We start from the raw sequence: 24682 nt of genomic DNA, 5'->3' as shown, positions 1-24682 counted from the left end.
AATAAACACTGCACTCCAGCCTGGACAACATAGCGAGACTTCATCTTCAAAAATATAAATAAACACTTTAAAAATTCTTTTAAGCAGTATTTATAATGTCAGTTACTACCAAAAAAATCAAGAGGTGACTGGTTAATAAAATTTCATGCACATAAACTGGAACACTAAAAATCCATAAATAAGAGAACAAATATTTTATGAATCTATAAAGAATGAGGAACCTTTTTATATATCCATATGGAATTATTCCAGGATCCACAACTGGAGGAAGGAAGGGAGGCAGGGAGGGAAGAGAGAGAGATAGAGGGAAAAATACAAAGGAAGGAGAAGCAGCAAGAGAGAGACAAAGGAGAAAGGGAGGAAAGATATTTACATAGTCACTTGTACATACTATGGTAAAGGGCATAAGGTGGCTAACATCAGAGCTGTAATTAAGTTTCCATTGCACACCCTTTTGTTTTAAAATTTTAGCCATGAAAATCACATACACCAAAAAAGTAAAATAATATGGTAAAATATTAGCATTTGTCGAATCTGGGTAATGAGTATGCGAAAACTCAGTGTACTACTTTTACAATTTTGCTATTAGTCTAAAATGATTAAAAATTTACCCCAAAAACTACATAAAGGAAAGAAATTGTTCCTCTACACAGGGTGTCCAAAACCCAGGCAGCCACCTTATGGAAGTAACTTTTTAACTTCACTGAAGACCAAGCCATCACATTGAACATGGCAGAAGAGAAAAAAAAAAGGAAAAAATACAAAGTACTTAGTGCCTAGGGTCTTTGATAATATCTTTGAGCAACTGAATTAATAAAGTCAGAGCTGCCCTTCCTCAAGATTTCTTGTTACCTCAGATAGCAAAGTTTGCTTATTGATGAGGGAAGGGGATGTAAAATAAGATGCAGCGACCCAGGATGGGTAGAGACTTGAAAAAGACCCAGGATTTTAAAAACTGAAGTACATTCGTACCCATTCAGGTATCACTGTCAACAAAGAAGCATTACCACACTTCCCTCACTGTATTATAATTATCTGGCTAAGACGCTGCCCTTTGTGCTAATCTGTCATCTCCTAAGAGCAGTGACTGCATCATTAATCTTTGAATTGCCAAAGCCTGTAACACGTAGTAGGCATTCAAGAAATATTTGTCAAATTAACGAACACTGACTCTCTTTAATATATCACATAAAAATGGCAGGCCAGATGTGGTGCAAACATCATTTACTTTGGAAAATCCTTAAGGCTGCCATTCAGGACAAGTATATTTATTTCAAGGGCAGTGAAAACTGAATCAAATGCAATGGATATTTGCTGCCAAATGGAAGAGACATACCATATATATTTAACACAGTGGCCAGAGAACATAAACATTTGTTTTAGATAAAAGTTCCAAATCTATTATAGTAAAGAATGTTCAGTTAGTTAATGTCTGAAATGTGTCTCTTTTGACCAGCCCTGAAATGGAAAGATGAGGCAAATGGTACATGCTATTCCAGTGGTAAGATGATGCTAGAAGAGCTGAGTATTAATTAAAGGAAAAACTAGTTAAATCTTTAAACAGTGGCAAACAGAATCCAGACACTTCAAAAATGTCATCAGAGCATGCTTTCATGTATTTTGAAACAGTTCAATAAAAGGCAATGTCATCATAATCACTAATAAGTCAAGAAAAAGGATTCTTTGGAATGCAGGGGCAGATCAGTCCTCAAGTTGCTTCTCAGCTGGGCAAATCTATGTAAGCAGATTCCAGGATCAGCTGCCGTAAAATGTATTAATATGTGCCCATAAAGAAGAATACCTAAGATAGCATAAGATGTGTTATAACACTTTTTGTATTATAAATAATCATGCAATAAATAACTGTATGCTCCTAACCTAGCAAACAGGTATTTAATGTCTGTAGGAGAGGGTCATAAAACACAGGATTGCTAAATCAAGGGGCAGATATATTTTTAATTTTTATACCTATCAAAAAACAACTTCCACAGAAGATTACAGCAATTCAAACTTCTACCAGAAATGTACCAGAGTAAACAACAGCTCCCCATAGTCTCAGGAGCACTGGGCCTACTGGGGAAAAAAAATAAATAAATCTAGTGGGCAAAAACCAATATCTCACTTAGTCTGTATTTCCCTGGGCACTGGTAAGAATGAAAATCTTTCCATTTTTATTTGCACATCCTCTTCCATAAATTGCCTGTTTATGCCCTCTGGATATTTTCTAATTATGTTGTCTAATGTAAGGAGCTCTTTAATAGTATTTATTTAAACTTATAAACATAATGTCATATATACCTTCACATCCATATTCTCCTGTTTTTCTTTTATCTTGTTTTGTGTGCTTCAGGCCATACAGAAATTTTAATCGGTAAGTGGTTAAATCCAAATCTTTTTGGATATAATACTAACTGGAGGGTGCAACTGCCATTAAGTGGGCAGATGTCAGAGTTGCTAGATGTCTTCCGCTACACAGATCTATGCTGTACAGAGAATTCCACATGACCTGCGTGAGCTCTGAAAGCCCCACTTAACATGCCTATATGTAAAAAATATATGTATAATATCTCCTTAGAACCTATCTCCATTTTACATATAGTAGCTCCTGGAATAACCTTGTTTCATTCAACCGTTTCTTTATAACATTGCTGAGAGAAAAAAAAAAAAAAAATTCATCTCTCTACACATCATTTCAATTAAAGTTATAGTTTCCAAAAACTTATCATTAAGTGAGGACTTATTGTATTTCTTGTACAGTTTCAGGAATCCAACCACTGTGAAAATGGAAGGAAGAACACACTTTGTTTTATTAAGTCCTTTACAAGAGTCACCATCCATTCTGGAAAGATGTGCATCACTAGATCACCAATGCTGTTCCTGGCATTTAAGCTGTTAAGGCTACATACATATCAGCTGCATTCACTACTCTCACTGTCACTGTAATTCTGTATACAGGCCATTTCATTAGGTCTTCTAGTATATTTGTGCCTAAGCATTTGTATTTTGAAATATGTATTACATTAACAATTTTTTTCCTTATATTAATTATATCCAGACCACTATGCTAATTGATTTGTTAATTATGTGTGTGCATAGATTATATTATTCACATGTTCACTTCAGTATAATAAAGGATATGTTGCAAAACACTTTTTATATAAGAGGATTACTGGGTCTGATAAGTTTTAAAGCCACTGCCCCCAGGTCTATGGGAGAGCTAAGACTCCAGATTCTAGGTACTGGACTCCGCTCTCCATCACCATAAGGAACATAGATAAGATCACTCCCCCAACTCCATCTATACAGCACAACTTCTGCCCAAGACCCAGCATCTCAGTTGCATAAGTGCTCCCCTCTAACACCAGGTACAAAGGCTCTCACAGTTGTTCAAAGTTATTTAGGCAGTGTGACAATGAGGGGATCGAAAATACATACTCAGGCCACCATTTGCCCTGGATCACTCTGAGTTTTAAGTTCTAATTATGCTGTATACCCCTCAAGCCACCCATTACTGATTACCAAGTTGGTATATTGCAAATTTCTTGATATACAAGTATCTGAAATGACAAGTAAGAAAAAGCTTGCAGCCTAGATAAAAGATAATTTTTTTAATTTCTTAAATTTGCTCAATTAATACATTCCAGTTCCATTCTCTACTTTTTAAAATTACCTTTTAAAAAATTTACTTGATCAATGACATCAAATCCTTTGTTATTAAATTAAAATGGTAAAAACATCAAAACAGTTCATCAATGTTTCAACCATGGATGACTGAAATACTACAAAATATGTTGACTCAAACCATTTTCTCATTTGAAGTAAAACAAGTCTTTTCCTTCAGTAACTATCATAAAATATTGACAGGTACTTAAGGAAAGCACCAAATTAAACTTTTTGGTTTTGCCATAAACTTGCTTATCTGATTCCTCTTGTAATGGAAAAAAAATTTATGAGCTGGAAAGCAAATTGTTGGTTGGCACAAAGGATGAGCTGTTGACTTCTAAAACATATTGCTAAAGCGATCCTTGACATCCATTTTAATTTGTATTTTTCCCAAAACAGTTTCTATCACGTGATTCTGTCAGTTTCCTTCTTAATGCATCTACATTGAGCATGCGAGCACACACACACACACACAAAGAAACAGTAAAGAATGGGTCAGCAGAACCTAGTTATATCTGGGTAGTTCCGACAGTTTCTGTGTACAGAAACATAAAAAAGACACTACTGCAGAATGTGTAGGTTGTATCCTGGAATGAGAATTTGACAGCCTTAACTTCCCTCTGATAATATCCAATGGCACCAACCTACAAAAAATCTCCAGCAAGTTTTGTAAGACTCTTCCCATTGGCTAGATTTTCACTTGTTACATCAAATTCTCCACTTTTTTTTCAAGTGAAATCTAAAACATTAAATTTCCATCTTAGTGAGAGGTGGTATTTTTCAGCTGTACCTAAAGTTTTTTAGAATTAAACAAAATATTATTTTCTAAATATCTAATTATAAAATGAATTTAACTGTCATTCAACCTGTTTTCCAATTGGTTAAGACCCTCTATGGTAATCATTATAAACTCCACTTTTGTTTTATGTCTAAATTAAAGTATCTAGGTTTTAAACCAGGCTTATTATTATTATATCACAGAAATGAATCTCAGAACAATGAAAAACATATTTTCCTTATAGATTCCATTTCAAATATGGTCATTGCAGGTCTTAAGATCAGAAAATATGTGCAAGTCTCATTTAAAAAAAAAATGTGTGTCCAACAACTGAGCCATGAACTGCTCCTGTGTATTCTGTTATTCTTTCATCAGAGACGACTCGGAGTAAGCAAAAAGAGCAAAAGTTCTTAAATGTCAACTATGTTATTTCTTAAATGTTCTGAATACAGATTACAGGAGAAAGAAGTATAATTTGTTAACAAGTATGTTGAGGACCTCCTCCAATACAATGGCCCTGATAAATAATAGAAAGACAAATAAAATATATATCTTGTCCCAAAGTTTATACCCTAAAGCAGAGATATCAAGCCAAGGAACATTATCCCCGTCTCCCCATCCTCCTTACTAACAGAACCCCAATTCTGTTGGGAGCAACAATATGAGAAGTATAAAAACAAAAGAAAGAAAAAACACTACATTTCCCAGCCTCTCTTATAAATAGAGGTAGTCCTGTGATATGACTCCACACAATGAAATGCAAGCATGGGTTTTGAGTGGGACTTCCTATAAAGCTCCTTTGAAGAAGGGACAGACTCAGCTGGCACATCCAGTTTGGTACTTCCACCTTTTTTGTGGGGGAAAGGGCATGTGATGGCCAGAGAGCAATAACCATTTGATACCAACAGGGAAAGACCTTTAAAACAACCGACTTCACTCCTCACACCCGTAAATTGGTAAACCAAAGCCAGCAATTTCCTAACTGTGGACTTTGCAATATGTACGAAAAACAAATCCCCTAAGTCATGTAAGCCTCTGCTTTTTAGGTTTTCCATGACATGCAGATGACCTCAAGTTCAAAGTCCTAAAATCTAATAAGAAAGAGACACAGAAAAAGTTCCATGAAAATCCAGAGGAAGACATGATATCTGACAGATGCAGAAGGTGGACGGGATGGGAAAGATAAACATACAAAGGAAGCATACATATGAGTTGGTTCATTCATTTGTTCAACTATTACTGTCAATCACTGTATAAGATGCTGGGATACAGATAAAAGATACAGTGGCTGCCCCTAAGGAACTCTGAAAATGGGTGCAGACAGATAAAAAAAAGACAGTGTTATTAATATGGGACAGCCACACACAGTGGTGCTGCACTGTGTCTATGCATTCTTTCTAACACCCACAAAAGTGCCATCCTTTTGTCAAAGGTACAGTAGTGACCAGCCTCAGCCTTAGAGCTACAAAAACAGTAAAATATGTAAACACAGGGTACTTTGAGTAAGATTTAGATCCACAGCTGTTAGGTAAAAGTAAGTTGCATATTACCTGCCACTTCTATCCAATTGTCCAGGATCACAGCAATCTATCCCTTAATATAGTCTACAATCTAAATAACTTCATTAATGTGGCCCAGAGAACGACACCTAAGTGTAACCATAAATAAGAAATAAAAAGGGTTAATATTTAATACTTTGGTAGTCCTATGGGTGTAAAGAAAATGTGTTTTTTATTTCACTTATTATCAGTTATTAAACAATACTACTAACTAAAAATTACGAAAGATTATGTTTGTCACTCTTAGAGCAAACAATAAGGGAAGAAAAAAACAAGAGTCTTTTTTTCTCTGCTGTTATATAAACACACACACAAAGAATAAGTAGAATGTCTTTCAAACCAAAACAATAGGAAATCACTCTTGGCTGAAAGAACAGACTTAGATCATGTTGATTTCTTCTTTAATCCTGCTAAAGCAAGTTTCTGCATGCTTTCTGGAGCCTCCACCTACAGAATTGTTAGGACAACAGCCAACACATATATTAATTACGTAAGTATTTCAATGCTATCAGCCAGCTGTTGCCAGCACATAATACACTGCCCTCTTTCACTCACTCTCTTGCTTAAAATGGCAAAAACAAAGCAACTGTTGATGTAACATTAATCATAAAATATGCAAAATACTATTCTTCAAAAAGATTTGGATATCTTGAAACTCAGTTTTGCATTTTAAAATGGCCTAACACCTCTGAACTGCTTTTTCTGTTGCTGATTTGCAAATTAAGTTACTAATCTTTTAACTGTAAGTTTATAGTTTCATTTTGTTGGGTTTTTATATATATATATATATAAAAACCAGGAATTAAACACTAAAATAGACTTTCTTTTGTATTTCCAATAAAATTGCTCACTGGCATACATCACATGACAATATTCTGTCTTTCCTCTCACTCATCTCCATGTTTTTCCAGAGTTAGAAGACAACTTGAAGCCTCTAACAGGAAATGGTCAGAAGCTGTTCTAAACATACATAACTCTCACCCCCTACTTTACAAAAAACTCTTCACCTATGTTTCTAGAAAGCTTGCTCCTCAAATACCATTGTCAGCTCCAAACAAGCTCATGGGGAAAAAATTACAAAATCCTAGCAACAACAGGAAATAGACTAAACAAAACCGTGACATAAGACTTGAATAAAATGAATTCACATATGATAGATAATAAGGCCTAATCCATGAACAAGAATTTATGTAGAGAAACTTGGCCTTCATCAAATCTTTCAATTCAATTCAATGAATAAATAACTCAATGCTGGTCATCAGGCACTGTTCTAGAGACCAATGATACCTCAGTCAATAACAGAGACAACATCACTGTCCTTTTAGATCTTTTTCACTCATCTTACAAAATCCTCTATCAAGCTAACCTTTCCAACACTACTACTTCTTACCCAACAACAACCAGTTGATTTTTTGTTTTTTTTTCCAATTTTGGTGGTATATCTGGTGTATCTTGCTCACTCTCAAATCTGGACAATTTGATACTCAAATGTAAGACAAGTGTTCTGATATTAATGCAGTTACATTACTTATACAACTTATAATGCACTTAACTTAAATATATTAACGATGACTTGATGCAATGACAGCAGAATGATACTAAACCTTTTCCCAAAAAGAGGAAAAATCAGTTCAACCTAATTATATAAACATGTATTGAGTAATTATAATTGTGTGCCAAACTCAAGGCCAAACACTAACCAGGTTTTTATCCACCTTTCCTGCTCTCTCACTCAAGACAGGATGCTTTAACTAATCTAATGGCCACAGTCCTAAAGCTGGCCTGGAGCTCATTCAGGATAGTGAGGAGCACAAGATCCCGCCAGCATGACCAGGTGACTACTCCAAGAAGGGAGTATTCTTACTCCTTTTACTACCTGCCTCAGAAATACAATATTAGAAATTAGAAATTAGGAAGTTAGAATGTTCTTTCCCCTTTTTACAAATACACAGCCTGTATCTGTCAAGGGACTCACTACAACCTTGGGAGAACATTCTCACAACCGTTGACAAATGGTCTTTGTCTATTAATGGTATCTGTTTCCCAGGACAAGGAAAATCATTACATAGTAGAGTCAGAGGGTCAAAGGCTTTACAAAAAGAATTTTTCTGAGGTCAATATCCTAACCTCAAAACTCACAATCTAGTAGCAAGCCAAATATGTAAACAAATAATAAAATGTACTACGCAACAATAGATGTTAATATGAGATAAAGAACTAGCATGGAACAGACCTTAGAGCTAAGAGGTGAGGTGAGGCTTAGAAGGGAGATGACCCCACAGGTGTTATCTCTGACATGAGTTCCAAAGATCAACTATTTAGCAAGGTGGGATTAATGTGGGATGGGTGGAAGTTGAGGGCACGCATTTGGAGAAAAGGGAGAGGATAGTCCAAGGAAGGGAAGAACATATGCAAATACATTATGTGCTTGGGAAATTTTCTAATGTCGGGGAGGAAGTAAAATTCTATAACCCAGTGGCAAGAAACGAGGTAGGAGAGGGAAGCATTGAACACATTTTTTTAAAACCCCTTGTTACACTAAGAAATGATGTGCAATTCCTGATGACCACAATCAAAGAAGATGGGCACTACTAATGGAAATGCCAGCTGGAGAAAAGGTGAGGTAGATAAGGAGCAGGCCCTGACATGATGATCTGAGGCATCCATGGTCAAGGGCATCCAAATGGCAAAGTCAAGGAAGCAGTGGGATATACAAGGCTGGAACCTGTAAGGAGACATAAAGATCAAAGACAAAGATCTGGGAAAAATCAGCATACAGACAATATCTAAACAGTGGACTCACATGAGAAATGGTAGGAAAATGTAAATCCATATTAAGTATAGCACTGTTGGGAGAAAAAAAATCTTATTAGATAATATCTAACCAATAATACTAATTAATTCGAACAGTCTAATATGTTGAACTAACTTTCCATGTAAAAGGATACTTTTTGGAGGGCAAGGATAGCTGAAAAAATGAGATTGTGACTGGGAAAAGCACACAATGATTCACTGAATCTGGCACTGACATTTTAAATAAGACGATAAAACTGATTCTGAACTATAGCTATTGCATATAATTAGAAGAGTTAACATTAAAATATCTAAGTTTAACAAAAAATCAACAAACTATAGTATTATTTAAAGTAGAACTCAAATAACTTGCATTATCTAACTTATTTCTCACAAAAGGCCAAACCAAAACCCTGTGATTTTTACCTTCTAATGCCAAATTTTTTTAATTAAAAATTAATTTTGGAAGTCAGGCAAGGTGGCTCATGCCTGTAATCCCCAACACTTTGGGAGGCCAAGACAGGAGGATCACTTGATTGAGGTCAGGAGTTCAAAAGCAGCCTGAGCAACATAGCAAGACCTCATCTGTACTAAAAACAATAATAATAATAATAACAGATTGGCTAGGTGTGGTGGCGTGTGCCTGTAGTCCCAGCTACTCAGGAGGCTGAGGTGGTAGAATTGCTTTGGCCCAGGAGGATGAGGCTACATACAGTAAGCCATGATCATGCTACTGCACTCCAGCCTGGGCAACAGAACGAGACCCGATCTCAAAAAATAAATAAAAGTAACTTTTAGAAGTTTAGTTAACAACAACAAAAAAAAATTACTAGTGAATGTGGTTAACAAGAGAACTGGAAAGAGGTTTTTTTAATTCTTTTAAACTGGATAATTACTAACTGAAAGGGCAACCACTTCTCTGTTCTTACGAAGTCAGCTTTCTTGAAAGCAATTTACTTTACAAGTTCAAGTTGAAATCATATTCTGGTACCTCCCGCAACTTCAATTTTTGAAGAAAAAGAACTCAAAAAATAAATCTACATAAAACAAAGAATATTTTCATAATAGGAATGACAATCCAATAATTTATGTTTTGCTCAACAGAATAGCATGTAAGGCACTTTCCTATAGTGAAAAGATGTTATACAAAGTAGGTATCCTCTGTCTCAAACACACATTTTTTTGTCTTTATCCAGTTCTGCTTTTATTTTCAATTATTGTTTCAAGTAATTACACTCAGATACCTAAGCCATCCCTTCAACATTACCATTTATTTCTACAGGCAAAAGCAGTTAAAAACAAGTGACTCCCGTCTATCCACTATCAGTATGGCTAAACCACAGTGCCCATTTGGGTTAATAATGCACAAGGTCGAATAGAGGTTGACAGTCCATGATCAAAGCAAGCTGGCTATTCTTTCCATCATTTATATAGGACACACAAGATGTGTTTATTTTCACCAGCCTCTGAATGACCTCCTGTAGGTGGCATGGAAAAGATCCCACACTTTTATAAAGCATTAACCAAAGGAGTTTTCTGATGTGATATTATCATTAAGAACAAATTTTATTTTTTGAAACTTTTGATCTTTTTCATTTACTCAAGAACCCCCCAAGTTAAAAGCTATATTGTCTAAATCAAAATGGTCTAATGGATAAAACAAAGCCAGGGCAACTGACAAATGCTCAAGAGGAAATAGTGTGCATCCAGTAGACTGCCATCATAACACAGGGGGCTTACTAGTGATTCTTTCTAAATTAGGAAGGGCAATAACATTTTAGATTTCTAAGGTGAAAAGGCAACCAATAAGTCACTCTTATCTCTATTTTTGCTACTTAAAATTCTTACTCTTTTATCCATCTGAATATCAATAATACAAACACTGTAAAACCTTGAAAAAAGTAAAGCCCCAAAAGAAACGACAAAATAATTCAGTCCCTAACTGTTATGTCACAAATTCACAATTTCTGGATCTTAATCAATGAGACTGTATTAATCACATGAAAGACAGTAAATCCCTTAGAGTCATCTTTCTTTATTCCTGTCAAAACAAGGCGATCTTTTGTGTGGTGGCTCAAGAGAAACAAAATGATGTGATGCATAATTTAAAACAACTATTTAACACCAAGAAGTACTGAAGGAAAACCAAAGCAGATGATGGAAAGATGATGACACACAGGAATGAGTAGCAAAGTGAAGCAATCATTGGTAAAGAGCCCAGGTTAGAAAAAGGCAGGTCCCACTCCACTGCTGTAAATCTTTACATTTAGGTATAAAGGATTGGGAGCAACAGAAGGAGAAGCAACATCTTATCAGGCAGTCTTTGAATCTAAGCTTTAGCTCACTCTCATGAAAAACTAAAATGCATGCAAGAGATAGCAAAGGGAAAGGATGGAGCTGGAGGATGAGAAAAGGCACATGTGTAGCACAGCTTAACATTTAACAATGTTACACTACTCATCTTTGTTGTTTTCTATTAGGCAATGGTGACCACAACTGGGAAAATCTCTAAATAAAGCAAAATGCTTGACAAGAGTAATCCATCACGGAAAGATTTCATATGTATAAATGTCACCTCAATCTGATGTTTTCCCAATGTTAATTGTTACTGTACCTCTTACAGGATTGTATTTATTATGGAAAGAAATCAAACGTTAGTTTAAGTGTTATCTTAATAAGAATTAGTTGTGATGGGCCGGGCGCGGTGGCTCAAGCCTGTAATCCCAGCACTTTGGGAGGCCGAGGCGGGTGGATCACGAGGTCAGGAGATCGAGACCATCCTGGCTAACACGGTGAAACCCCGTCTCTACTAAAAAAATACAAAAAAAAAACTAGCCGGGCGAGGTGGCGGGCGCCTGTAGTCCCAGCTACTCGGGAGGCTGAGGCAGGAGAATGGCGTAAACCCGGGAGGCGGAGTTTGCAGTGAGCTGAGATCTGGCCACTGCACTCCAGCCTGGGTGACAGAGCGAGACTCCTTCTCAAAAAAAAAAAAAAAAAAAAAAAAAAAAAAAAAAAAGAATTAGTTGTGATGATCAAAAGTCTTCAGGGCCATTAAAAATACTTAATCGTATATAATATCTTTTTAAATTTTCTTTCAATCAAGCAGAATAGTACATTAAAGTAACCTGTGCTTGCTACCATTAGCTTTGTAGTGTTTAAATGGTAAACTTTTCTTGTGTCATTTCTACTTAATAATTCAAACAGTATATCATTACTTTGAACCATATTCATAACACATATATAACAAAATCCATTGACACAAGTTATATTTGAGTTTTTTTTTGTTTTTTTTTTTTTTGAGACGGAGTCTCGCTCTGTCGCCCGGGCTGGAGTGCAGTGGCCGGATCTCAGCTCACTGCAAGCTCCGCCTCCCGGGTTTATGCCATTCTCCTGCCTCAGCCTCCGAGTAGCTGGGACTACAGGCGCCCGCCACCTCGCCCGGCTAGTTTTTTGTATTTTTTAGTAGAGACGGGGTTTCACCGTGTTAGCCAGGATGGTCTCGATCTCCTGACCTCGTGATCCGCCCGTCTCGGCCTCCCAAAGTGCTGGGATTACAGGCTTGAGCCACCGCGCCCGGCTATATTTGAGTTTTTAAACTTTTAGAAACACTCTAGAACTATGTCCATTAATTATAAAGTTGATAATCACAGAAACTATATTCTCTGGGTTCAGTACATACGGGGTATCAGTAGCACTAAAGTATCTTTGTATCTTGTTTACCTTTCTATAGAGAAAAAATACATAATTTGGGACAATCGCAGGCTTCTCATTTAAAAAAACAAAAAGCATTCTCTGAAAATGAACAGCATCTGGTGAATAACATTCTCTGCCTTAGTTTAATTCATCTTTCTTCTGCTCCTAAATGTGACCCTAACTCCCCTCTTCCATCCTCCCTTCCCTTACCTCTTGCCATCACTCAGGTAAGAACTCCTCTGCTCCTTCCACCATTTTGAATTAAAGATGGCATCACATTCAACTATCAACTCTATGCAAACAATATTAAATCTATTTCTAGTGTTGACCTCTTTGATATCTGCCTCAATTCTGCAACCGCTTACTTGACATCTTTATCTAGGAAGCACAGTAATAAAATGGTTAAATGCACAGACTAGTCAGACTGCCTCAGTTAAAATCCCTCCTCTACCATTTATGAACTGAACAGCCTTAGAGACCTTCATCTGTAAAACAGATGCTGCTTCACCTATAAAACAGGAATACAAATGGAATCTACAACTCATTGACAGGCTGCAAGAATTAAGCTAGATAATATCTAATTCATCTAAAGCACTTAGAACACTGCCTGTCACATAGAAGACACTCAATAAAGTTCAAGTATATTCATCATCTTATTAAAATATTTATCTGTAACTTCAAATACAGCATGTTCAAAACCAAAACATGTCATCTCTTAATAACTCCCTTCCTAGAATTCCTCACTTCTTTCTAGCCAGAGTCCTTAGAGCCATCTCGGACAATATGGAATGTGCAAAGCAGTGGTACCCCCAACCTTTTTGGCACCAGGAACCGGCTTCATGGAAGACAATTTTTCCACAGACCAGGGGTGGGAGGTATGGTTTTGGGGTGAAACTGTTCCACCTTGGGTCATCAAGCATTAGATTCTCATAAGGAGTGCACAACTTAGATCCCTCACATGCACAGTTCACAATAGGGTTTGTGCCCCTGTAAGAATCGAATGCTGCTGCTGATCTAATAGGAGACAGAGCTCAGGCAGTAATGCTTGCTCGCCTACCACTCACTTCCTGCTGTGCAGCCGGTTCCTAACAGGCCACAGACGAGTACAGGTCCACAGCCCAGGGGTTGGAGACCCCTGATATAAAGAATTCTTCCTTCTCAAGGCAATGTATTCCTTCCAATTCTGAACACCTCCACTTTTAGATGAGATTCTCTGTACCTGGACTACAATCACTCTGTCCTCACTGGACTCCTGATCTATACTCTTCCTTACACACAATCATCCTTCACACTGCTACTACAATTAACTCCCTGACCGAGGCAGCAAACACAGAAAATGAAAAAGTTTTTAAGTTCACCATTTACAGTAGTATAAAAATATAAAGTACATACTGTGCAGGCAAAAGAAGAAAGAGTAAGTTTATTTTGTTAATGGCACTGGAATAATTCAATATCTGCATTGGGAGAAAAAAGTCTAAAAGATGCACAAGAGCTATAGAAAGAAAAGAATCAATCCTTAAAAATCACGATAGAACTGAGTTGGATAACTCAAAATTGTGAAGATTCATTTCTCCCCAAAATCATCTAAAGATTAAATGTAATAACAAACGCACAACAGTATTCCTTGTTGAACTTAAAAACGGATACACTCTTAAAGAAGAACAGAAAGGTACTAGCACTATCAGATAGGTAGCCTTGATATAACTCTATACTACTTCTGACTGTATAGAACAAGAACCAGAATAAAGAAATATATCAAAGGAATGTAACAGAGGACCGAGAACAGACTCAAACATCTATGGACACTCAACATATGAGAGGGTGGGTAATGCACAGATAAAAGGAGAAAGAACAGAACTTAAAATAAATAAATAAATGATACTGAAAACAATTGGTTATCTACAGAGAAAAACATAAAATAAAATTGGACCTCTTCGGGTACCATAACAAAAAATAATAACAATCAACTCCAGATGAATCATAGACCTAAATGTAAAAGGTAAAAACCATGAAACTTTTAAATGAAAATATAGGAGAATATCTTAATAGCTTCAGAGTAAGAAAAGACTTCTTAAACAATAAGAACATAGACCAAAAAGAATGGATTAATAAATTTTAAACCAGATTTTATCTTCACCAAAAGATACCACAAAAGAAAATGAAAAGATAAGCCACAATTGGGAGAAGATACTGCAACATGTATAATATCCAAGGATTAGGATCTGTAAGACACATAATATATGGCCACAAATAAATGATTAAAATGAAAAAAAAAAAAAAAAAAAAAAAACAGAAAAATAGACAAATGACCTGAGAAGCCATTTTACAAAAAAAGTAAAATCTAAATAGCCAATAGATCTATTTTAAAAAGCTCAACCTCATTAATGATCATAGAAATGCAACTAAGGCCGGGCACGGTGGCTCACGCCTATAATCCCAGCACTTTCGGAGGCCGAGGTGGGTGGATCACTTGAGGCCAGAAGTTCGAGACCAGTCTGGCCAACACGGTGAAACCGCATCTCTATGACAAATATAAAAAATTGCCTAGATGTGGTGGCTCACGCCTGTAATCCCAGCACTTTGGGAGGCCAAGGCAGGCGGATCACAAGGTCAGGAGATTGAGATCATCCTGGTCAACATGGTGAAACTCCATTTCCAATAAAAACAGAAAAATTAGCCAGGCGTGGTGGTGCCAGCTAGTAGTAATGCCAGCTACTCAAGAGGCTGACGCAGGAGAATCACTTGAACCCAGGAGTCAGAGGTTGTAGTGAGCCAAGATTGCGCCACTGCACTTAAGCCTGGTGACAGAGTGAGACTCTCTCTCAAAAAAAAAAAAAAAATTAGCCGGGCATGGTGGCACATGCCTATGATCCCAGGTACCCAGGAGGCTTAGACAGGAGAATCCTTTGAACACGAGAGGCAGAGCTTGCAGTGAGCCGAGATCCTGCCACTGCACTCTAGCCTGGGCGACAGAGTGAGAGCCTGTCTCAAGAAAAAAAAAAGAAATGCAAATTAAAACCAAAACAAAATACCATCATCACCAACAGACTTGCAAAAACTTAAGTCTGGCCATATCAAGTACTGGCAAAAATGGAAACCAACAAATACACACATCCATTACTGGTGAGAATGCACACTACTACATCCATTTGTGAAAAGAAAATGGCGTTACCTAATAAAGTCTGAATGTACACAGATATGTTACCCAGTAATTCAACTCCCAGGTTCATATTATAGAATAATTCTTACACATGTGCACCAGAAAACATGTTGAAGATATTCACAGCAGGAATGTTCATGAAAGCAAAAACATTGGGAAAAAGTCAAGACTCTATTAGTAATAAAATGAATAAACTGAAGCAAATTCTATGAATGACCAGAGTTATTTACACCCATTAACATGAATAAATCTCAAAGCGTAATGCTGAGAAAAAGATGTAAATCAAAGAAGAACACAAACGGTATAAGTTCAACAGATAAAAGTTCAAAATAGAGCTAAACAAGACAACACACTGTTTAGAGACATACTTAATAGATGATACATTAATAAAAGTAAGAAAATGACTCACAAAAGTCAAGATAAAGGTTACTTCTTGGGAGTTATGATTGAAAACATGGCAGTTTCTACGTCCTTGACAATGTTATATTTCTTACACTGGGTGGCAGATGTTTAAGTGCTTATTATTACTTAAACTGTATGTGTTTTATAAATGCTATTATATGTTTAATATATTTCACAATAAAACCAATAAAGGGGAAAATGAATGAGTATAAGAATGAAATTAAGAAGAGAAGAATTTTTTTAAGTCTGGCTGGGAAGGCAAGAAAAAACACAGGACAATAGCTAACAGGGGTACGGGGGACTGATTAGACCCAGGTATGTTTAAATACCAGTGAAAAGGTCCCAGGGGAGTTGGAGAGGTTGGAAATATGGAATGAGAAAATAATTTCTAAAATAAGGTTTCGAAGAAGATGCATGGGGATAAGATTCAGAGAAAATGTGAAAAAAGGATACTTCTTCCACGTTAGCTTGAAGGAACAAAGCAAGAAGCAAGGACTTAATATACCCACCTCCCTTTAACAAACTGCAGTTCTATTGAAAACCAGGTACTGTAGCACTTAGAACAGTGCTAATGGGCAGGGAAAAGAGGCAAGGACCGTGTCAGGCAACTTCACAAAGTATGCACCGATTCCCCGAGAAGAACACATAGTTAATACTTAACAAATCCTCAAAAATCACCTATTAGCTAACTTCACAAACACTGAAATCACTTATTAGAAAAGTTCCCATTAAAGTATCATTCTTAAGGAGATGGACACACAAAAAAACCTTCAAAAAGCCATCCTTTTGAAACTATTCCAAACAACTGAAAAGAAGGGACTTCTTCCTGATTCATTTTATGAGGCCAGCATCATCCTGATACCCAAACCTGGCAGAGATACAACAAAAAAGAAAATTTCAGGTCAATATCCACGATGAATATCAATGCAAAACTCCTCAATAAAATACTGGCAAACCAAACCCAGCAGCACATCAAAAAGCTCATCCACCATGATCAAGAGGGCTTCATCCCCGGATACAAGGCTGGTTCAATATATGCAAATCCATAAATATGATTCATCACACAAACAGAACTAAAGACAAAAACCACATGATTTTCTCAATAGATGCAGAAAAGGTCTTCAATAAAATTCAACATCCCTTCATGTTAAAAACTCTCAATAAGTATTGATGGAACAGACCTCAAAATAATAAGGGCCATTTATGACAAACTCACAGCCAATATCATACTGAATGGGCAAAAGCTGGAAGTATTCCCCTTAAAAACGGGCACAAAACAAGGATGCCCTCTCTCACCACTCCTATTCAACATAGTATTCGAAGTTCTGGCCAGGGCAATCAGGCAAAAGAAAAAAATAAAGCATATTTAAATAGAAAGAGAGGAAGTCAAACTGTCTCTGTTTGCACATGACATGATCCTATTTCTAGAAAACCCCGTCTCAGCCCAAAAACTCCTTAACCTAATAAAGTAACTTCAGCAAACTCTCAGGATACAAAATCAATGTGCAAAAATCACAAGCATTCCTATACACCAAGAATAGACAAACTGCCAGCCAAATCATGAATGAACTCCCATTTACAATTGCCACAAAAAGAATAAAATACCTAGGAAAACAGGTAACAAGGGACGTGAAGGACCTCTTTGAGGAGAACTACAAACCACTGCTCAAGGAAAAAGAGAGGAAACAAACAAATGGTAAAACATCCCATGCTCATGGATAGGAAGAATCAATATCATGAAAATGGCCATACTGCCCAAAGTAATTTACAGATCCAATACTATTCCCATTAAACTACCATTGACATTCTTTATAAAATTAGGGGGAAAAAACTCCTTTAATATGCATATGGAACCAAAAAAGAGCCCGTAGAGCCAAGACAATCCTAAGCAAAAAGAACAAAACTGTAGGCATCACGCTACCCAACTTCAAACTGTACTACAAGGTTACAGTAACCAAAGCTTCGTAGGACTGTTGTAAAAACAGACACATAGACCAAGGAAACAGAATAGAGAACTCAGAAATAAGATCGCACATCTACAACCATCTGATCTTCAACAAACCTGACAAAAATAAGCGATGGGTAGAGGATTCCCTACTTGATAAATGGTGCTGGGAAAACTGGCTAGCCATATGCAGAAAACTGAAATTGGGCTCTTTCCTTACACCTTATACAAAAATTAACTCAAGATGGATTAAAGACTTAAATGTAAAGCCCAAAACTTCAAAAACCCTAGAAGAAAACCTAGGCAACACCATTCAGGACATAGGCACAGGCAAAGATTTCATGATGAAAACATCAAAAGCAATTTCAACAAAAGCAAAATTTGACAAATGGAATCTAATTAACTAAAGAGCTTCTGCACAGCAAAAGAAACTATCATCAGAGTGAACAGACAACCTATAGAATGGGAGAAATTTTTTACAATCTATCCACATGACAAAGGTGTAATATCCGGAATCTATAAAGAATTTACACAGATTTATAAGAAAAAAACCAAACAACCCCATCAAAAAGTGGGCAAAGCACATGGACCCTTTTCAAAAGACATTTATGCAGCCAAAAAACATATGAAAAAAAATTCACCACTGATCATTAGAGAAATGCAAGCCAAAACCATCTCACACCAGTTGGAATGGCAATTATTAAAAGTCAACAAACAACAGATGCTGGAGAGGCTGTGGAGAAATAAGAACACTTTTACCCTGTTGGTGGGAATGTAAATTAATTAAACCATTGTGTAAGACAGTGTGGCGATTTCTCAAAGACCTAGAACCAGAAATGCCATTTGATGCAGCAATCCCGTTACTGGGTATATCCCCAAAGGAATATAAATCATTCTAGTAAAAAGATACATGCACACATACGCTCACTGCAGCACTATTCACAATAGCAAAGACATGGAATCAACCCAAATGCCCATCAAGGACAGACTGGTGAAGAAATTGTGGTGCATATACACATGGAATACTATGCAGCCATAAAAAGAAATGAGATTGGTCGGGTGGGGTGGCTCACGCCCGTAATCCCAGCACTTTGGGAGGCCGAGGCGGGTGGATCACGAGGTCAGAAGATTGAGACCATCCTGGCTAACACGGTGAAACCTCGTCTCTACTAAAAATACAAAAAATTAGCCAGGCATGGTGGCGGGCGCCTGTACTCCCAGCTACTCGGGAGGCTGAGGCAGGAGAATGGCGTGAACCTGGGAAGTGGAGCTTTCAGTGAGCCGAGATTGCACCACTGCACTCCAGTCTGGGTGACAGAGCGAGACTCCGTCTCAAATAAATAAATAAATAAATAAAATAAAATAAAATAAAATAAAATAAAATAAAATAAAATAGAAATGAGATCATGTCCTTTGTAAGGACACAGATGGAGCCGGAAGCCGTCATCCCTCACCAAACTAACACAGGAACAGAAAACCAAACACTGCATGTTCTCACTTGTAAGGGGGAGCTGAACAATGAGAACACATGGACACAGGGAGGGGAACAATACACAGTCGGGCTTGGTAGAGGGCGGGGGGAGGGAGAGCATCAGGCTAAATAGCTAATGCATATAGGGCTTAATACCTAGGCGATGGGTTGATAGGTGCAGCAAACCACCATGGCACATGTTTGCCTATGTAACACACTTGCACATCCTGTACATGTAACCAGAACTTAAATTAAATTTAATTTAAAACTAAAAAATAAAAAAGTATCATTCTTTATCAGACAAATTCAAAACAGTATAATCTTAAAAGTCCAACTCAGACTTTTTTAATATAAACTAAATATCTAATTTGACATTTTTAAAAAGCTAAACTTCTGGTATCAATTCTTACTTTGATTATACAAAATAGGAAAAAAATCAATTTCTACTTACTTAATTGAGTTTCTAAAGTGGTCTTCAGCTGGGTTTTTTACAGTGCAACTGTTCAGGAGCCATAAATCTGCATCGGATGCATTTTCTATTTAAAAAAATGAACACAAAAACCAAGTAAGTAGCACATTTAATCATTCAAAAATATCCAATGGCACTGGGATTGCTGTGGTAGGGGAGAAAAAAACAGTGGAGTTAAATGAACAGGCAATTACAACACAGTAGAAAATTGCTACAACATGGAAATATTTGTGAACAATATAAAAATGTATAATATATATCTTTTCACTTAAAATATAATGATGACAAGCATTCTCTTCCTTTATTTTCAATGCTTGACAGTACTATTTAATAATTTACATAAACTGAAGTGGAACTTGCCCTAATCTTACCTCTGAGTATCAAATTAATTTCACCTTTGTGGATTATGTGTTAAGCTTTTTCAGGCACAGAGCATACACTAAATATTCTTCAGGCTTGAGAAATTCTTAAAAACATAACTTGTCTGCCTTAAAAATTAATGATTTACCTCAAAGTGTACCTTTTATTCCTATCACCATTTTGATTAAATATTGTTATATACTATAATAAACTCACTCAGCAATGCAACAAATAATCCAAAACCATCATATTTATTACATGAATTTTTAAATACCTAAAATTGCTACTATTCCACCTGCCTCTTGCATACTTCAGTTGCCTGAAAGGATCTTATACATTAAAACAGGATTACCATAAAGAAAGGAAAACCAAAATTGAAAACTGCAGCACCTTCAACAGTATCTGTATAAGAACAGAAGCTAAGATCAAATGACATGAAGAACTAAGAGAACATACAGATGTCTAAGTGTAGATTCTCCACCTAGAAAGGAAGATTCAAATAACAGCACTAGGTGGGAGGACTGGTAAGCACATCAGTTTCTGGTAACTTGGCACACACACAAAAAAATTATCCCAGTATTTTATTATAAACATGGCAAAATTTTTTTTTTTTTTTTTTTTTTTTTTTTTTTGAGACAGAGTCTCGCTCTGTCACCCAGGCTGGAGTGCAGTGGCATGATCTCTGCTCACTGCAACTTCTGCCTCCTGGGTTCAAGCAATTCTCTGCCTCAGCCTCCTGAGTAGCTGGGATTACAGGCGCCCGCCACTATGCCCGGCTAAAAAAAAATCTTGAAACAATGAAAGGCATGGAAACTCCTTATATTATTTATAAGCTGAATACTATGATCCTTGCTAACTTATCTCATTTCTTGCATTCATTTCTTCTACCTCCAGACCATAGTCTAATTTCCCACCCAGCAATCAGAGTGCCGTATATAAAACACAAATCAATTATGTCACTTCCCTACTCAATTCAGAAAAGATTATTCACCTACCTCCTGTTAGTAACCTCCAAATTATTCCCAGTGCCACCTGAGTGATATTCCTCTACTATCAATCTGATCCTAGTACTCTTTCTTCTCTGAACTCCCATAACAGACTATGTGTAGACAATTCTTGTACACTGAAAATCATTCATTGTTTTGGTCTGTCTTTATTACTATTTAAGAGATACTGAATACAACATTTTTATCTGCTGCTCCTTGAACATTCAAATCCCAACAGAGTGATGGGCACAGAGTAGACGTTCAGACTGCCATAGAGCACTAAACAATATGCAGGTAGGTAAAGGGTGAGGGGAGGATGACAGAGGGGCAATGTGTGGAACCACATGCATATGGCGCTTCTCCAATCTCCTAAAGCTTGGAAGTCATATTGATCTTTAGAAATAAGCTTCAAGAAATAAGCTTCATTGTTGTATTTAACGAAGATTTAGGACTGAGACTCACACCTTACTTGTAACTATATCCCTAGCACTTATTACAGTGCCTGCTACATGGGAGACACTCCTTAAATAGTTACTGAATGAATGCTGAATTTCAAATGACAAAGCAATACTCTAAGAACCATATTACGCAGATAAGAAAATGTCACAGATGTCTGGAGCTAACGATAAAAAAAATCTAGCAATTGTTAGTTTATTTCAAAACAAATACATAAGGGCTGGGTGTGGGTGCTCACGCCTATAATCCCGGCACTTTGGGAGGCCGAGACAGGTGGATCACCTGAGGTCAGGAGTTCGAGACCAGCCTGGCCAACATGATGAAACCCTGTCTCTACTAAAAATACAAAAAATTAGTCTGGCATGGGGGCAGGCACCTGTAATCCCAGCTACTCAGGAGGCTGAGGCAGGAGAATCTCTTGAACTCAGGAGGTGGAAGTTGCAGTGAGCCGAGATCGTGCCACGGCACTCCAGCCTGGGCAACAAGAGCAAAACTCTGTCTCAAAATAAATAAATAATCCCAATGACAGAACTATCTGTACCAGATGCCAGCTTTGTATCCCGGCACATTCTTTTACCCAGTCATTTTCAAGTCATTAGACAACTCTTACCACAGGACCTCTTAAGGAGAAGTATGGCAATGAATAAATAATGCAAATTATTGTACTTTGGAATTTTGCCAATGTTGGCTTTCAAAATAAAGAGAAAACATGTGCTGCATAACGACATTTCAGTCAACAATGGACTACATATATGACAGTTGATACACAAGATTATAGTGGAGCTTAAAAATTCCTATCACTTACTATTTACTATAGAACACTTTTCATCACGATTTTAATGTACTCCTTCTACTTATTAAAAAAAAAAAAAATAGTTGGCCGGGTACAGTGGCTCACACCTGTAATCCCAGCACTTTGGGAGGCCGAGGTGGGTGGCACGAGGTCAGGAGTTTGAGACCAGTCTGACCAAGATGGTGAAATCCCATCTCTACTAAAAATACAAAAATTAGCCGGGTGCAGTGGCGGGCACCTGTAATCCCAGCTACTCGGGAGGCTGAGGCAGAAGCATCGCTTGAACCCGGGGGACAGAGGTTGCAGTGATCCAAGATTGCACCACTGCACTCCAGACTGGGTGACACAGTGAGACGCTGTCTCACAAAAAAAATTTTTAAAAATTAACTAAAATAACCTCAGGAAGGTCCTCCCGGAGGCAGGTATTCCAGAAGAAGGAAAGGCATTGTTATCATAGGAGATGACAGCTCCATGCATGTTATTGCCCCTGAAGATCTGCTGGTGGAAGACAGTGATATTGATGATCCCGACCCTTTGTAGGCCTAGGCTCATGTGTGTGTTTGTGTCTTAGCTTTTAACAAAAAGCAATGAAACGGTAAAAATAAATAAATAAATTAGTAAAATGTATTTTTATTTATTTATTTATTTGAGGAGTCTCGCTCTGTCGCCAGGCTAGAGTACAGTGGCACAGTCTCGGCTCCCTGCAACCTCCACCACCTGGACCCAAGTGATTCTCCTGCCTCAGCCTCCCAAGTAGCTGGGACCACAGATGCCCGCCACCACGCCCTGCTAATTTTTTGTATTTTCAGTACAGATGGGGTCTCACCATGTTGGCCAGGATGGTCTCAATCTCTTGACCTTGTGATCCACCTGCTTCAGCCTCCCAAAGTGCTGGGATTACAGGCATGAGCCACCACGCCTGGTCATAAGTAAATAAAATTTAATTCTAAAAGCTTAAACAATAAGGAAATACTCTTGTTCAGCTGTACAAAATGCTTGTGTTTTAAGTGTTATTACAAGAGTGTGAAAACGTTTTCAAAAATTAAAAGGTTTATGAAGTAAAAACATTACAGTAAGCTAAGGTTAATTTATTATTATGAAAGAAAAATAGTTTGCATAAATTTACTGTAGCCTAAGTGTACAGTGTTTATGAAGTCTACAGTAGGGTGCAGGGTACGTCCTAGGCCTTCACATTCACTCACCACCCACTCACTGACTCACCCAGAGCAACTTCCAGTCCTGCAAGCACCATTCACAGTAAGTGTCTTAGACAGGTGCACCATTTTAAAGTTTTCATACCATATTTTTACTGTACCTTTTCTATGTTTAGATGCTCGCAGTGCCTACAGTATTCAATACGGCAATATGCTGTACAGGTGTGTAGCCTGGGAGCAATAAGCTATACCATATAATGGCCTAGATATGTCATAGGCTGTACAATCTAGGTTTGTGTGGGTACACCTGATGATGTTCACATGATAACGAAACAGCCTGACACATTTCTCAGAACAAATTCCCATCTTTAAGCAACATGTGACTGTACTATACTTGATGCAGTAACCTCAATCAGCAGGAATTCTGTGAATATGTCAAAATGCCAAAAAATCACATAATCTTTTAGGAAACTCCCCATCCAACAAATATTCCTTTCCCAATGAACACAGGAGATTCTTTTTTTTGTTTGTTTTTGGTTTTGTTTTGTTTTGTTTTTGAGATGAGTCTCACTCTGTCGCCCAGGCTGGAGTGCAGTGGCACAATCTCAGTTCACTGCAAGTTCTGCCTCCCGGGTTCCCGCCATTCTCCTGCCTCAGCCTCCTGAGTAGCTGGGACTACAGGTGCCCGCCACCATGCGTGGCTAACTTTTTGTATTTTTAGTAGAGATGGGATTTCACCCTGTTAGCCAGGATGGTCTCAATCTCCTGACCTCGTGATCCGCCCACCTCAGCCTCCTAAAGTGCTGGGATTACAGGCATGAGCCACCACACCCAGCCAGGAGATTCTTAATTATTTCTAAACTCTATCAGTTTTGTGTTAGCACATCTCATTTAATATTATCAAAAGATAATTCTACTTAGAGGCATAAATCTGTCAATCAACAACCAACAGGCAATCAGAATTCACTATGTGCCAGCCTCTACTCTGGGTACTGGGGAT

At 37.4% G+C, this 24682-nt stretch overlaps 1 protein-coding gene across 1 annotated transcript in view; it reads right to left on the bottom strand.

The window, feature by feature from the left end:
- CDKAL1 (CDK5 regulatory subunit associated protein 1 like 1) overlaps nt 1–24682 on the bottom strand; it is a 718226-nt gene that overhangs the window by 583788 nt on the left and 109756 nt on the right. Inside the window, exon 5 of the mRNA XM_010354099.2 lies at nt 19916–20000. Coding sequence (XP_010352401.1) covers nt 19916–20000 — 85 coding nt within the window. The remainder of the gene's footprint in view (nt 1–19915; nt 20001–24682) is intronic.

This window comes from Rhinopithecus roxellana, chromosome 4 (assembly GCF_007565055.1).
Source record: "Rhinopithecus roxellana isolate Shanxi Qingling chromosome 4, ASM756505v1, whole genome shotgun sequence".
Taxonomy (NCBI): Eukaryota; Metazoa; Chordata; class Mammalia; order Primates; family Cercopithecidae; genus Rhinopithecus; species Rhinopithecus roxellana.
This window is presented reverse-complemented; position numbering and strand designations above follow the sequence as displayed.